General features: G+C 34.5%; 1 protein-coding gene across 1 annotated transcript in view; it reads left to right on the top strand.

Moving 5' to 3' along the window:
* Nucleotides 1–13,154, top strand: part of mon2 (Mon2 homolog, regulator of endosome-to-Golgi trafficking) — a 749,535-nt gene that overhangs the window by 205,528 nt on the left and 530,853 nt on the right. The window contains exon 8 of the mRNA XM_090397718.1: nt 1,663–1,788. Within this exon, the coding sequence (XP_090253844.1) occupies nt 1,663–1,788 (126 nt within the window). The remainder of the gene's footprint in view (nt 1–1,662; nt 1,789–13,154) is intronic.

Here is a 13,154-nt window from a genome sequence, read left to right as displayed (position 1 = left end):
TCTGCTATGGTAGTTGGGATAAATCTTAAGCTTCTTTCAGTATGGTAAATAAAATCAACTTTGTTAATCGTTCTGGGTGCCACGGCAAAGTTTAAACCTTTGCTGAGTAGCGAGAGTTCATCATTGTTCAAGGTGTGGTTAGAGGATTATGGACAACTAACCATATCCTTGAAACAAAGAAAGCAAAACTCATATCCAAATTTCTTCAACTTAAAGATCGACAATATTTGGCACTTCCAACGGACATATTTGAATTTCTCTACAGTGAATGAAAACAGTCAACCACAAGCCAGTGATAACAACAACCAACCAGAAGCAAGGGACAACAGGAGCCACCAATAGTCTTCAGCGAACAGTTACGTATGAGTTTTGAGTTTTGCTTTCTTTGTTTCAAGGATATGGTTAGCCAAGTTGTCTGTAATCCTCTCAAGGATATTCCAAATATCTGGTAGTCAAACAATCCAGTTTGTTAATCATTCTGGGTGCTATGACAAAGTTTAAACCTTTGCTGAGTAGCGAGAGTTCATCATTGTTCAGGGCTTGGTTAGATAGGTTGATGACATGACTGTTTGCTGAAGGCATTTGGTGGCTCCTGTTGTACCTTGCTTCTGGTTGGTTGTTGTTATCACTGGCTTGTGGTTTGCTGTTTTTGTTCGCTGCAGAGAAATTCAAATATGTCCATTGGTTTTCTGAATTGATCAAATCGTTCTCTTTAGCATACTGTGTGAAATGTAATTTAGCTTGTCTCTGTAAATATATGTATACTCTAAATGATGATCTTAATATGAAGGTTGAAACTTCGGGAAAATTATTATTTATAACACAGTTGTAGAGTCCATGATTTGTCTAAAACGAATGCTGATCACTGTATAACACTAAAGGAAAGGAAAAATTATTGAAATTCTTATAAATTTCAAGATTTAACTTTATATACGTGTTTTCATCTTTTGAACATCCATTTTTTTCAGTTGTCCATATGGCAAGTACAAATAGTATATGTAGTTACTATAACTGAGGTAAATAACATAAATATTCTGTAGTGTTGAGAATTAATGTAAATCGATAACTGCAGTTGCATCCAAATCCAAAATTAGGAGATTGGGGATGTACTCCAAGAGAACAGGCAATAAATTGTACACAGGTATACATCTCCACTAATTGTCTGCCAATCAGAGAAAAAGTATTTAAATGAGATGAATGTTATTAAAATCTTGAAGTTAATGTTTCAGATGCACAAGGATTTGAATTATGATCTCCAAGATTTCATCTTTTTGTGTGCTGTTGGCAATATTCAGATTTATATTTTACATTTTCTAAGAAATCTTAACTACCTCAAATACATTCATGATATCGTAGCATGTGATGAACTCTGAAGTCATTCATACTGACACAAAATGTGTTAAAGAACATATCTAATATAGAAATATATCCAAACAAGTATATTGATTACACTTTGAGTTTTGATTACACTCTGCAGATACTTGAGATTAATACAGCTTTGATAGTCACATTTGGAGAAGCACAAACAAAAATGGTTACTCTTTGTCACTGTTATTATCTCTTACTCATCAGTAATCAGAAATCTCTTATGATTTAGAGTTTAAAAAAATTAAAACTGAGGCAAAAATATTCTGTATAGCTATTTTTATTTTTTTGAATTAGGATTTGGTTCAATTAGTTAATGCTGATCAACCATTTTGGCTTACTGGACTCACTGAGATGACCAGAACATTTGGCTTGGAGCTTCTGGAGTCAGTACTTACAACATTTCATAATGTCTTCTTTCAGGTTTGTTCATATATGTCTTGATTACTTTACATGAGTTCTGAATTTGAGCCAAGTTTATTATTTATGTCTTGGTAAAATAATTGTTTTGTTTTTAGATGAAAAACATGCATTGTGATATATATAAAATATATATTTCATAGCAGTGGCTATGAAATATGTATTTATGTATGTATGAATTTATGTATTTTTGAATTTTATATGTATTTTTGAAATATTCTTATATGAATTTATGAATATTTATGTATTTATGTATGAAATATATAAGGAAAAAAACAAAACAACAACAACAAAAAAAAAACAGTCCTTTCAGATATCTTAAGATAAGACAGCTAGAGTTTAGTAGTATACAGTAAACTATTAATATGCTATATATCAATTATAGGTATACTATAATTGATATTTTAGTATCAAAGCTTAACAAAAGTTTGGTATGTTTGGCATTAAACCAGCAGCTTATAAAATTGATGATGTACTAACATTTAAGAGTTATATAATTAAGTTAGTGAGGGAGTTATAAAAAAAAAGATTTTCGAGTGAGAGGGGGAACAAGGAAAAGTCATTCCTGTAAGTTGTGTAAAAGTATTACGAAGAGAGGAGTGAAAGGTAGCTTTTTTTTTTTTTTTTTTTTTTTTTTATTTCACAGAGAGAGAGAGTGTTGAATAAATGCATTGCTAGAATGTGTTGGGAATGCTGGAAATGTGAATGAATTTAAGGTATGATAGATATGTTTCTTATTAGACTGTAATAATCTGAGTTGTATTCAATATAGTAACTAGCTCAGTATAACAAATAGTGTTGTAAACTTGCTTACAGTAAGAAACTGCTGAAGGTCCCTTTGAAATCACAGTTTAAAGTTTTCTTTAAAATGTGATTTCCTTTAAAATGCTATTTTAAAGGAATTCACTGCAGAAATTCTTCCACTACTATAAACTATTTCTGTGGTCTCTGAGAGTTCACTATAATGAAAGTTGATTGTGAAAAACATGATTATTATACTACATTATTGTTTCCCATTCTTTCAGAGAATTAATTTCCAGAACTGTCTGGAATGAACTGAATAGATAACTGTTTCCTATTTGCCTTGAATAGAAATTATTGAAACTGAGTTTACGCTCGATCCCTGAATAATGCTTCATCATTGTATGGAGAAGCAGTTATTCTGTGTGAGGTTATCATGGTGGTATTCTTCATTTCAGGAATATTTATGCTGCCATCCTTATTACTTTGAAATAGCACTAACACTTAATTAAATTTAAATTTAAGAATTTAAAATAAAATATTTATTTAAAAAAAAACCATATGATTTTAGATTTCTAAGGATTCCTATGGCTATGGGAATATGACAAGGAATCAAAGATGATAAAGGTGGCATGAAAACTGAAGATAAGGATGTCCTAACTATCTGGAATAATTATTTTGATTGACTATTAAACAAACCAAGCAGTGACAGAACCATACTAGAAAATTTTCAAAAAGTATTCAAAGAGCCATCAAAAACTGAAATTTGGAAAGGCAGCTGAAGTAAATGATATTCAACCAGAAATGCTTAAATATGGAGGTATAAAAGTTTTACAGTGGCTACACTGCATAATTCAGAGTGCCTGGACAGAAGTTCAAATTACGAATGATTGGAGTGGAGTTCTCATAGTGCCATGTATAAAAAAAAAAAAAAAGGGAATAAAGCTGAATGTGAGAATTGCAGAGGAAGTTTTCTGCTAAGTGTTCCAGGTAAGATTTATGCAAACATACTTGGAAAGTGGCATTAAACCTGATATTAGAATTGGAGATATCAAACTCAGCTCTTTGCTTTATGCAGGTGATGTTGTACTCCTAAATGCATCCAGTGCAAATCTCCAGGATTAACTAACTAAATTGAATAACAGCTGTTGGCTGAGTGGTTAACATATCCACTCTCCAGCCAAAAGGCTGTAGGTTCGAATCCTGCCGTGAGCATGGATGTTTGTGATTGTCTGTGGAAACACTAGTGGTGGTGGTCAGCAGAAGATGGCGTTGGTGTAGTTGCAGTCAGTTGGTGGATTGAGTGGTGGAGACAGAGTTGTAAAGCAGGTGCCCTTCCTCGATGAGTCTTTGGACTCCCTGGAGGTGTCAAATAATAATAATAATCAGCAATAAAAAAACTGAAACCATAAAAATAGGCTGGAACACGGAGAAATTCAGCTGCATTCTGAATTGAGAGTCTATAGAACAATTGAAATATTTCAGCTATTTAGAAAGAGACAGCAGAATAAGTAAAACTGGTATTGTAGGGATCCAATTTAAATAAATTTATATGGAATATGGGAGAAATTAGTCAAAACATTAAACTTGCAGAATATAAGACAGTGTTGAAACCAGTTTGAAGTTATGGATTTGAGATTTGGTTTAGAAATAAAGCACCTGATCAAAGACAAAGACCACATATATGAGGGTTCTGAGAAAAATTAAGGAGTGAACCGGAGTATCAATGGTAGAACGTAGAATCATATTAAAAATGAAGATATTAGCAAGGAAGGACACTATTAGCATTCAAGAATATGTAAGCAGAGCTAATCTAAGGTGATATGGCCACTTAAATAGATGGCGTTAAATAGATAAGGTTATGCTAAGATGGCAGGAAACAGGCCCAGAGGAAGACCAAGGTCTAGGTGAATTGATTAGAAGCACGAAATGTTAGATATGACAATATTGGAGTGCTCACAAGTAATAGACTAATTTGGAGGAAAATTGTGGATAGGAGATTAATGATAATGTGAACTTAATCATCTAGTGCTGTCATAGTAATCTAAACACTCCTTGGGAGATACATATCAAGAAATTGATGATGATGATGAACTGTAAAACTTCGATGCAGTAAGAATAATTTTCTTAACTTTAGATCGAATTTTACAAGAGGTCACAAACATTGTATATAGAAAGAAATTGATTTTTACGCTGATTGTGGAATTTTTGTTTTATATATAAGGTTTATATTAACAGTAGTTATAAATTTTTGTGAGTGAATCAAAATACCATACAAGTATGTAATAAAATGGAATGTTAAGCTGTGTATTTCAAGGCCAATGCCTTCGAAAGCGGCCTGTAAATTTAGTGGTTCTGAGTTGAAAGAAAATTTAGAAGCCTCATTTGGAAATTGTAAAGTGTCTTCAATTGTTCAAAGCTTAATTTAATGCATGTCCCAAGGACAGTGCAACCACAGGCGGCAAACAACTAAAGGCTCTCCCGCGTATTGTTTTTGCATGTTCTGGGGGTAACAAAAGTGCGCGGGAATGCTAGGGGTTCTCAAACCTTATTCCAGGGACGGGAAGAGAGGGAGTATAAGACAGGACTCAGAAGTATCCGAGGGGCTTTTTTATCCAGGTATCCAGAGGCAAGAGATCAAAGATGTAGCAGGTAAAGGCAGTATGCAGCGGTGCAGCGGCTATATGCCGGTACGCATAGGAAGAAGGAAGCAGGTACGCAAAAATGCAGTCTCCTCTTGTAGTGTCTCGGAATCCAGCATCGCGGGTCTGTTCGACATCTGAAGAAAAGTAAGGAATCGTCTATAGAGAAGTCCACCGTAATATGCTTCAAGCTCCGGGAATTCTTGGAAGTGTGACGGCGCTAAAAGAAAGAAGTCTGCACGAGTGTACATGGCCCAGGACGGAAAAGCAGTACGACATGATCCGATCCCCTGAAAATCTTCTACAACGCGACGGAACCAGACTGAAGGAAACCAGCACGAATGATGAGGCCCAGAAAGATAAGAAGCCTGCAGAACCAGATAAGAGATGGTAGAGCCAGTTCAACAGTGAGTACTTCCTTGAAGTATTTATATATCAGCCAGATGTTTATAAAGTTATATTATGTTTGTATGTTCCGGACTATGAGGTTAAGAAAATGCTGGTAATGTATTAGATATAGTATATTTGTTGATTGAAGTACGTATATTCGGCGGGACATTTATAAAAAGGTTAAATTGTAATGGTTTGTCCTGGACTAGGAGGCTAAAGAGCAGATGATATAAATTAGATATGAGATATTAATTCTTTGCAGCAGGATGAATGAAACCATAGATTGGAATAAGATAGATTTGCTGCATGTTCATTTATGTATGTACTATGTATGAGATTTTGATCCTTAACAGCAGAATGAATAAGATTATAGATTGGCAAATGATAGTATTACTGTGCATTTTAATGAGTGTATATTGGATGAGATTTTAATACTTAGCAGCAGAATGAACGAGGTTACAGACTGACAATTGATAATATTGCTGTGTATTTTTATGTGTAAATATATTGCATGAAAGATAGCATTGCTGCATGTTCATTATGTATGTACTATGTATGAGATTTAAATTCTTAAAAGGCATAATGATTAGGATTATGGATTGATAAGTGTTAGTATTGCTGTGCATTTTAATATGTGTATATCTGATGAGAATATATTTAGCAGCAGAATGAACGAGGTTACAGATTGGCATTTGATAGTATTGCTGTGAATCTTAATGTGTAAAATTTATTGCATGAGATTATAATTCTTAGCTTTAAAATTTTTGTAGTATCAATTCAATCAAGAAACTGTATTAATGTGTTAATGTGTCCTAGATTAAATAAAAATGTGTTTAGTATAATAAAGAATGTGTATTCACTGATCCTGATTCCAATGCACTGTTTTTCCAAAAAAGGAAATATGCGAACCTGTGTGCAAAGTTAAATTAGAGTAGCCATGACTGACAGTAAAGCTTGAGAGATAGAATTAGAGAGATGCTGCAGGTGATCTTAATTTTATTTAAGGCCAGAAAAGGGGACCTAGGTGGTGCAGTCTTTAAATATAAATAAATTTTCCAAGGTTCCCAAGGTATTAGACTTTAGATGTCCTGTAGTAGCTAAAATGCAACGTGTGGTAACTTAGATAAAGGTGTAGAGAGCTTAAAGTAAGAATTAGAGTATATAGAAATAATGGTATAGAAAGGTAAAATAATGGTAAAGTAAATAAAGAATAGAGAATGTCAAGGCAGGGATAATTTAGAAAGGGATTAAGATAATTGATAGAGACAGCAGAAAATATAAGGAAGAATAGATGAAAGAAAAGGTAAAAACATAAGATATATATGATATACTGAAAGGAACGAAAGAGCTACATTAAACAATACGTTAAGATATAAAATAAGATATACAATATAGAAATATAGCCTCCCGTTTATTTACAGAACTCTGGCTTTCTATGGAGAAGGATATGGATTGATGTGTAAGGATAATGGACAATATGGATGATATAAAAAGCATGAATTGATCTAAATATTTTAATGATCAAAGTTTAGATTATTCATTATATAAACGAGGGGTTTAGTACATCATTAATTGACATCAAGGTAAAGTAATTTTAGGTGGGTGGGGAAAAAAAAATTTACTGGTTAAATAGCTAGAAATCATTTACGCTGAACATATTTTGTACTACATCAAGCAGCCTTAAAACTTTGGCATCACTTTGAATTTTCTCAGAAAAATCTACAGTTATCTTTAAAATTGATGTAGGTCATTAGTTCACTTTTTATGAGTGAAACTGAACGTCTATTTCGCTCATCTCTCCACTTTAAGTTCATTACACTAAAAATCCTTTCTGAATTTGCCAGTCTCCATCACTGAAAATACATACTAAATGACCTTGAAAATATTTGAAAGCTTAAAATCAACACTTTTGAAAATTAAATGCCAATTACTTGAAGTACCCAAACAAGTTTTAAATTTAAAATTTTTCAGTGATTAACACAGTTTCATAATTTGTTTTTAGTACTGAAACCTCATCAAATAAATCATTCATATCCAACTTTTGTGTTTTTAAAATATTCTGCTACTTCAATTAATGAGTTATAATTAAAGCAACCATTTTTAAAGCTTAATTTGCTGAGTTTCAAAAAATTGGTATTTTTATTAAAATTAAATTTCTTTCCTAAATATTTCAATGCAGCATTATAAAATGCTTTGAAATCATGTATTACTCTGCTTTTAACTGCAAGGTCTAATTTTTGAAAATGGTGATGAACTTGATATCCAAAAAAATCTGGATCAAGACACTTCAGTGACTTTTTTTTAGATTCCTTATATAAAACATATCACTGGCACCTGTTTCATTCTTTTCAAGCTCTTTTATTGCTTTGCAAATTATTTTGATTGCTTGCATTTAGAAAATAAAATAATTCTTTAATTATAGGGACCTCTGTTGAAGTTTCATTAATTTGAAGGATTTTCCATACTCCTGTATGTAAATCCACCATTGCCATTACGAGGCTCAGACATTTAAAAAAAAAAAAAATGAAAATAAAGGACAAATTGCATCCTTTCATGTTTGAGTAAAGGACAAAAATAGTTTGACTAAAATAAAGGATTGTCCTTTGAAATAAAGTATGTCTGGCAATCTTGCCCTCAGTAGACCACACAAAACTTTTTAAGCCACTTCACTTACTGCAATTACATGCATGCCTCCCTGTAGGATGGGGGGGAGGGTTCTCCACTGATGGAAATCATCTTCTACCTAATGATATTAATGAGTATTCACTGCATTTGGATTCCAACTGCAACTTGCAGCTTGTTGGTTGAAGAGTAGATATGCTCCTCTCCTCTCCTCAGCCAAGCAGGCTTCAAAAATAATTTGCAACCTACTCTTTCCACCCAGGATTCATTATATTGTTGTGATATATCCTGAGTAGAACAACTCATCTCTTTCTCTCTCTCTCTATTAGATATACCCTTTTTTTAGATGTTCTTCACTTTTCTGTAGTGTAACCATCTAGGAGCAAATCATATATATTCTTTTCCTCCATGCCTACATGCCAATTCAGAAGCACATTGATGTCTTTGGAAAGAAGTGGTTAAGTCTCTTCTGGGATGTATGGAACATTTCTCATGCTGCCTTTTCAAATAAAGATTAGCTAACTGGTCTCATACAAAAGTGACATTTAACAAACAGCCAGCCTGACTCTAAAACGCATGCAATTACCAGAAAATTCTGTTTGCCTCATAGACTTAGCTTTGATATGATCCTAAGCAACAACATCAGCCATTTTCCTCCCTAAAATAATTATAGAAATGATTTGAGGGAATCATCATCATCAATGTATTTTGGTGTATCCTCAGTGGATATACCAGATATAATAGTCCAATAAGATTTTATGACTAGTTTCTGAACAGCAACTTGCTTTGTCAGGTTTGTTATATGATCAGATTTTAGATTTCTTAGGATTCCTAATTACATCACTCCTACTTGATATCTTGTCTGATTTTTTTTTGCTAATCTTTATATTTCTAATTCTATTTAAGTGACTATGCATCTTAGATAGCTCCAATTACATATTTTTGGAATATTAATATTATAATTATTTCTGATTGCTTTGCTTTTAATATAAGTATCTACTAGTGCTACATGTCAATCCCCTCCCCCCCAAGTTTTCCTTAAAACTCTCATATCTGTAATTTCCAGTTTTTACTTCTATTTTATTTTTAGTCCAGTTTTCCAATCCACTTGGTTTAAATGTCTAAACTAGATAACTGGAAAGAGACCTCCATGTAACCTTTTATGGAATGTGGAGAACCAATGACTGGAATAATAATAAAAAAAAAAAAAAAAAAAAAGAAGTCAAAATATTAAATAAATACAACATCCACATGGCTTTTAAGCCCCACCTGAACGCTCAAACCTTTGTACACTCAACTAAAGATCAAATTTATGCTCTCTCTGTTCCTGAGTATATAGAGTTCCCTGTTCCTGCATGTTGGCCTACTATGAGTAGACAGGAAGATAAGCCAACATCTGCAAAGAACACAAAAAAAACACATCTTGCAGATCATGCTTTTGATACAGCTCATAGAATCAGCTGGAAAAAGACTACTATACTCCATTACAGTAAATTTAGAAGAGAAAGAATGTTTTCAGAAATTGCAGCTGCTCTCAGAAATCAGTTGAATTTGAATAAACATGGTTGTATTAAACTTCCCGAAATATAGGAAACACTAATACTTCAAGATCCCAGTTTACATCATAGACCGTCAAAAGAGGGTGCCCCACCTAGTTAGGACTTTAGTCTTTTGTTTTTGAGTTGTTTGTTTGTGTATGTGTGTGTGTTACAAGTCTCATATTGTACTCCTGATAATGTCTCAGTGACAGAGAAGTATCGGAAAAATTAAATATAATTTTAATCGTTTCTCAGTGCTGTTTCACTCCATTAAGCCTCTAACATTAGTTTCTCCAAGCACATAAGCTTAACACATAGATTATGATAGAATTTCATATTCTACTGAAGAAATGACTCAAGTCTCACTGACTATATTATTGTTGATAGCAATATTTTCATATATGTAGTAAATATTTCATAAATATTTCATATATGTAGTAGTTGGGGAGAGGAGTGTTATTTATGATAGCTAATGAACTGCAACCAAGGAGAGTAGAAGTTCAACTGCAGGATAGTAATAATAGCACATTTGAGGCTACCTGGTTGCAATTGAGGCCTGCAAAACAAAACATACAACTGGATGCTGCTATAGACAGGGGATGGAAAACATGATGGAGATAGTATGCATTGGCAAATAGATTCAATGAATAGAGGACAGGTAATTATTATGGGGGATTTCAACTATGGTAACATTGATTGGAAGGAGGAGAGGACACATGGGAGCGTGGAAATGGATTTTATGCAGTTGCTAAGAGATAATTATCTGAGATAGCATGTAATGGAGTATGCTAGGGGTTCGAGAGTGCTTGATCTAGTAATTGCATCTGAGAGTTTGTCTATAATGAATATGACCACGTTACCACTAATTGGTGAGTGATCATATGGTCTTGACCTGGGAGGTTGCTAAATGTGCGGAATTTTCAGTTAAGACAGGATATATGTTGAATTACCAAACTGGTAAGTATGACAAGCTTAGGAGACTACTTGGATTGGTGCCATGGCATGTAAAACTGCAAGGACTAGATGTTGATAGTGCATAGGAAGTGGTAAAGGAGTGTTTGAGGGAGGCAGTGGCTGACTGCATACCTAGAGTCAGGAGAGTAAATCAAGTGGGAATTAAATGGATGAATAACACCATCAAGCTGGAGCTGTAAAAAAAGAAACAATTATGGAGGGAATTTAAAGAGAAAGGTGACCTGCAAGCAAATGAACAGTACAAGACACAGGCCAGAAGGGTAATTAGTGCGGTAAGAAAGGCAAAAGCAGATTATGAAAGGAAGTTAGCAATGCAGAATAAAGAGAATCCCAAACAGGTTTTTCAATATGATATGCTGCAAGTAAAAGAAAAAATGTATACCGCAGAATGATTTTAAGGAATGCTGATGGTAGGAAGGTATTTGAATCAATTGAAATAGTAGAATTACTCAGCGAACACTTTGCAAGAGTATATCATCCAGGTGGTGATATTGCAGGAATGTGAGAGAGCCCAAGGCTTATATTGGAACTGAGGTAAATGAACTGGAGATGCTTAGCATATTACAGAACCTTGAATACAGCTGTGGGATTGGATGGTATAGCAGCTTGAGTTTTACGTGAAATGGTGAGAGAATTGTCAGTGCCCTTGACCATATTGTTTAATCTAAGTCTCAGCTCTGGGTTAGTCCCAAGGGGGGTGGAAAGAGAGGAAAATAATTCCATTTCATAAAGGAGGCTCCAAGTCTGTTGTAGCAAATTACCGACTGATCAGCATATCAGGAGTCATTGTCAAAGTATTGGAGAAGTTGGTCAAGAGCAAAATACAGGAATTGGATAGAGGGTAAGGGATACGTATGGGGGGGGAGCATGGTTTTGTGAAGGGTAAATTATGCCTCAGATACTTGCTCACGTTTTATAATGCAGTGACAGCTGAATTGGATAAGGGTAATAGGTTTACAGTGATACTGCTGGACTTTGCAAAGGCCTTTGACAGGATACCACATGGAATTCTAATCAGTCAACTGCAACACATGAGGATGGATATAGTGTTGGTGAGATGGATAGGAGGGTGGTTGATGGAGAGATATCAGAGAGTAGTTTATTCAGCAGTAGAGTCCAAAAGAAAGAAAGAAAGAAAGCACATGAGGATGGATATAGTGTTGGTGAGATGGATAGGAGGGTGGTTGATGGAGAGATATCAGAGAGTAGTTTATTTAGCAGTAGAGTCCAAAAGAAAGCCTGTGATGCAGTGTACCACAGGGTTCTGTTCTTGTACCACTGCTATTTAATTTGCTCATTAATGATATAGGAAAGGATCTGAGAGGAACTGTTCAGTTATGTGCTGATGATGCAAAGTTGGGTAGAGCAATAGTTAATACACATGATGTCAAAATATTTGCAGGATGATTTGGATAGATTGACAGACTGGGCTAAGAAGAATGTATGTCAGTTTAATGTGGCAAAGTGTAAGGTTATGCATTTTGGGGTGAAAAGATTATCAGCAGTATTGGTGGAACCGTACTCCAGGAAACTGATGAAGCCAGAGACTCGCAAGTATTAGTGGATAGGGAGTTAAAGTTTGGGAGGGGGGCACATAGCAAAAGTGGCTAAAGCAGCTCATGAGATCACTTCGTTAGGTTGCCTGAAGAATACTCTGATGAGCAGAGACAAGCAGGTTATTGTTCCTCTTTATTGAGCCTTGATAAGACTCAATCTTAACTATTGCACACAGATCTGGGTGCCAGGGTTTCTTGGTGATGAGGGAGGTTGGTAGAGGATCCAGAGAGAGACCAAGATGGTAATTGTAATTGCAGGTCTATGAAATGAACCTTATGAGAACAGGTTGAAGTTTTGTGCATTACAGAAACTGGCTGATACGATGGTGGTCTGAGTTCTTGGCCTTGACCATAGATGGCAACACTATCGGCAAGATTTTTTTTTCTTAGTTGGTTCAGCTATAATAAGCATTCATGCGAAATTGCAAGTCATTCTATCAAGTAGTTTTTTATATAGCTGTCTGAAGCAAAAGTGTTGTCTGTATCCCTTGAAATGGATAAAATTGAGTATCGTGTGGTTATAAAATTCTTTGTAAAAGAAGGTTTAATACCAGAAGAAATTCATTCGAAGTTCATAAAAGTTTATGGACACTCTTCTGCTTCATTTTCGTCAATTAAGAAACGGGCTGCCGAGTTTAAACATGGCCGTACCAGCCTAGAAGAGGATCCATGTGAAGGACGTCCAAAAAGTGTAACAACATCAGAAATCATTGATCAAGTGCACGATTTGGTATTGGATGACTGGCAAGTCAAAGTGCATGAAATTGCTGAGACTATAGGCATTTCGAAAGAATGTGTAGGATATATTTTGCATGAAGAATTGCAAATGAAAAAGCTTTGTGCAAGATGGGTGCTGCACTTGCTCACAGCAGATCAAAAACACACGCGCATGAAATCTCTGAACA

This window comes from Typopeltis vanoorti, chromosome 1, assembly GCF_054136105.1.
Source record: "Typopeltis vanoorti isolate ZY-2024b chromosome 1, IOZ_Tvanoo_1.0, whole genome shotgun sequence".
Lineage (NCBI taxonomy): Eukaryota > Metazoa > Arthropoda > Arachnida > Uropygi > Thelyphonidae > Typopeltis > Typopeltis vanoorti.
The sequence above is the reverse complement of the archived record's forward strand: the minus strand, read 5'-3'. Positions and strand labels throughout refer to the sequence as shown.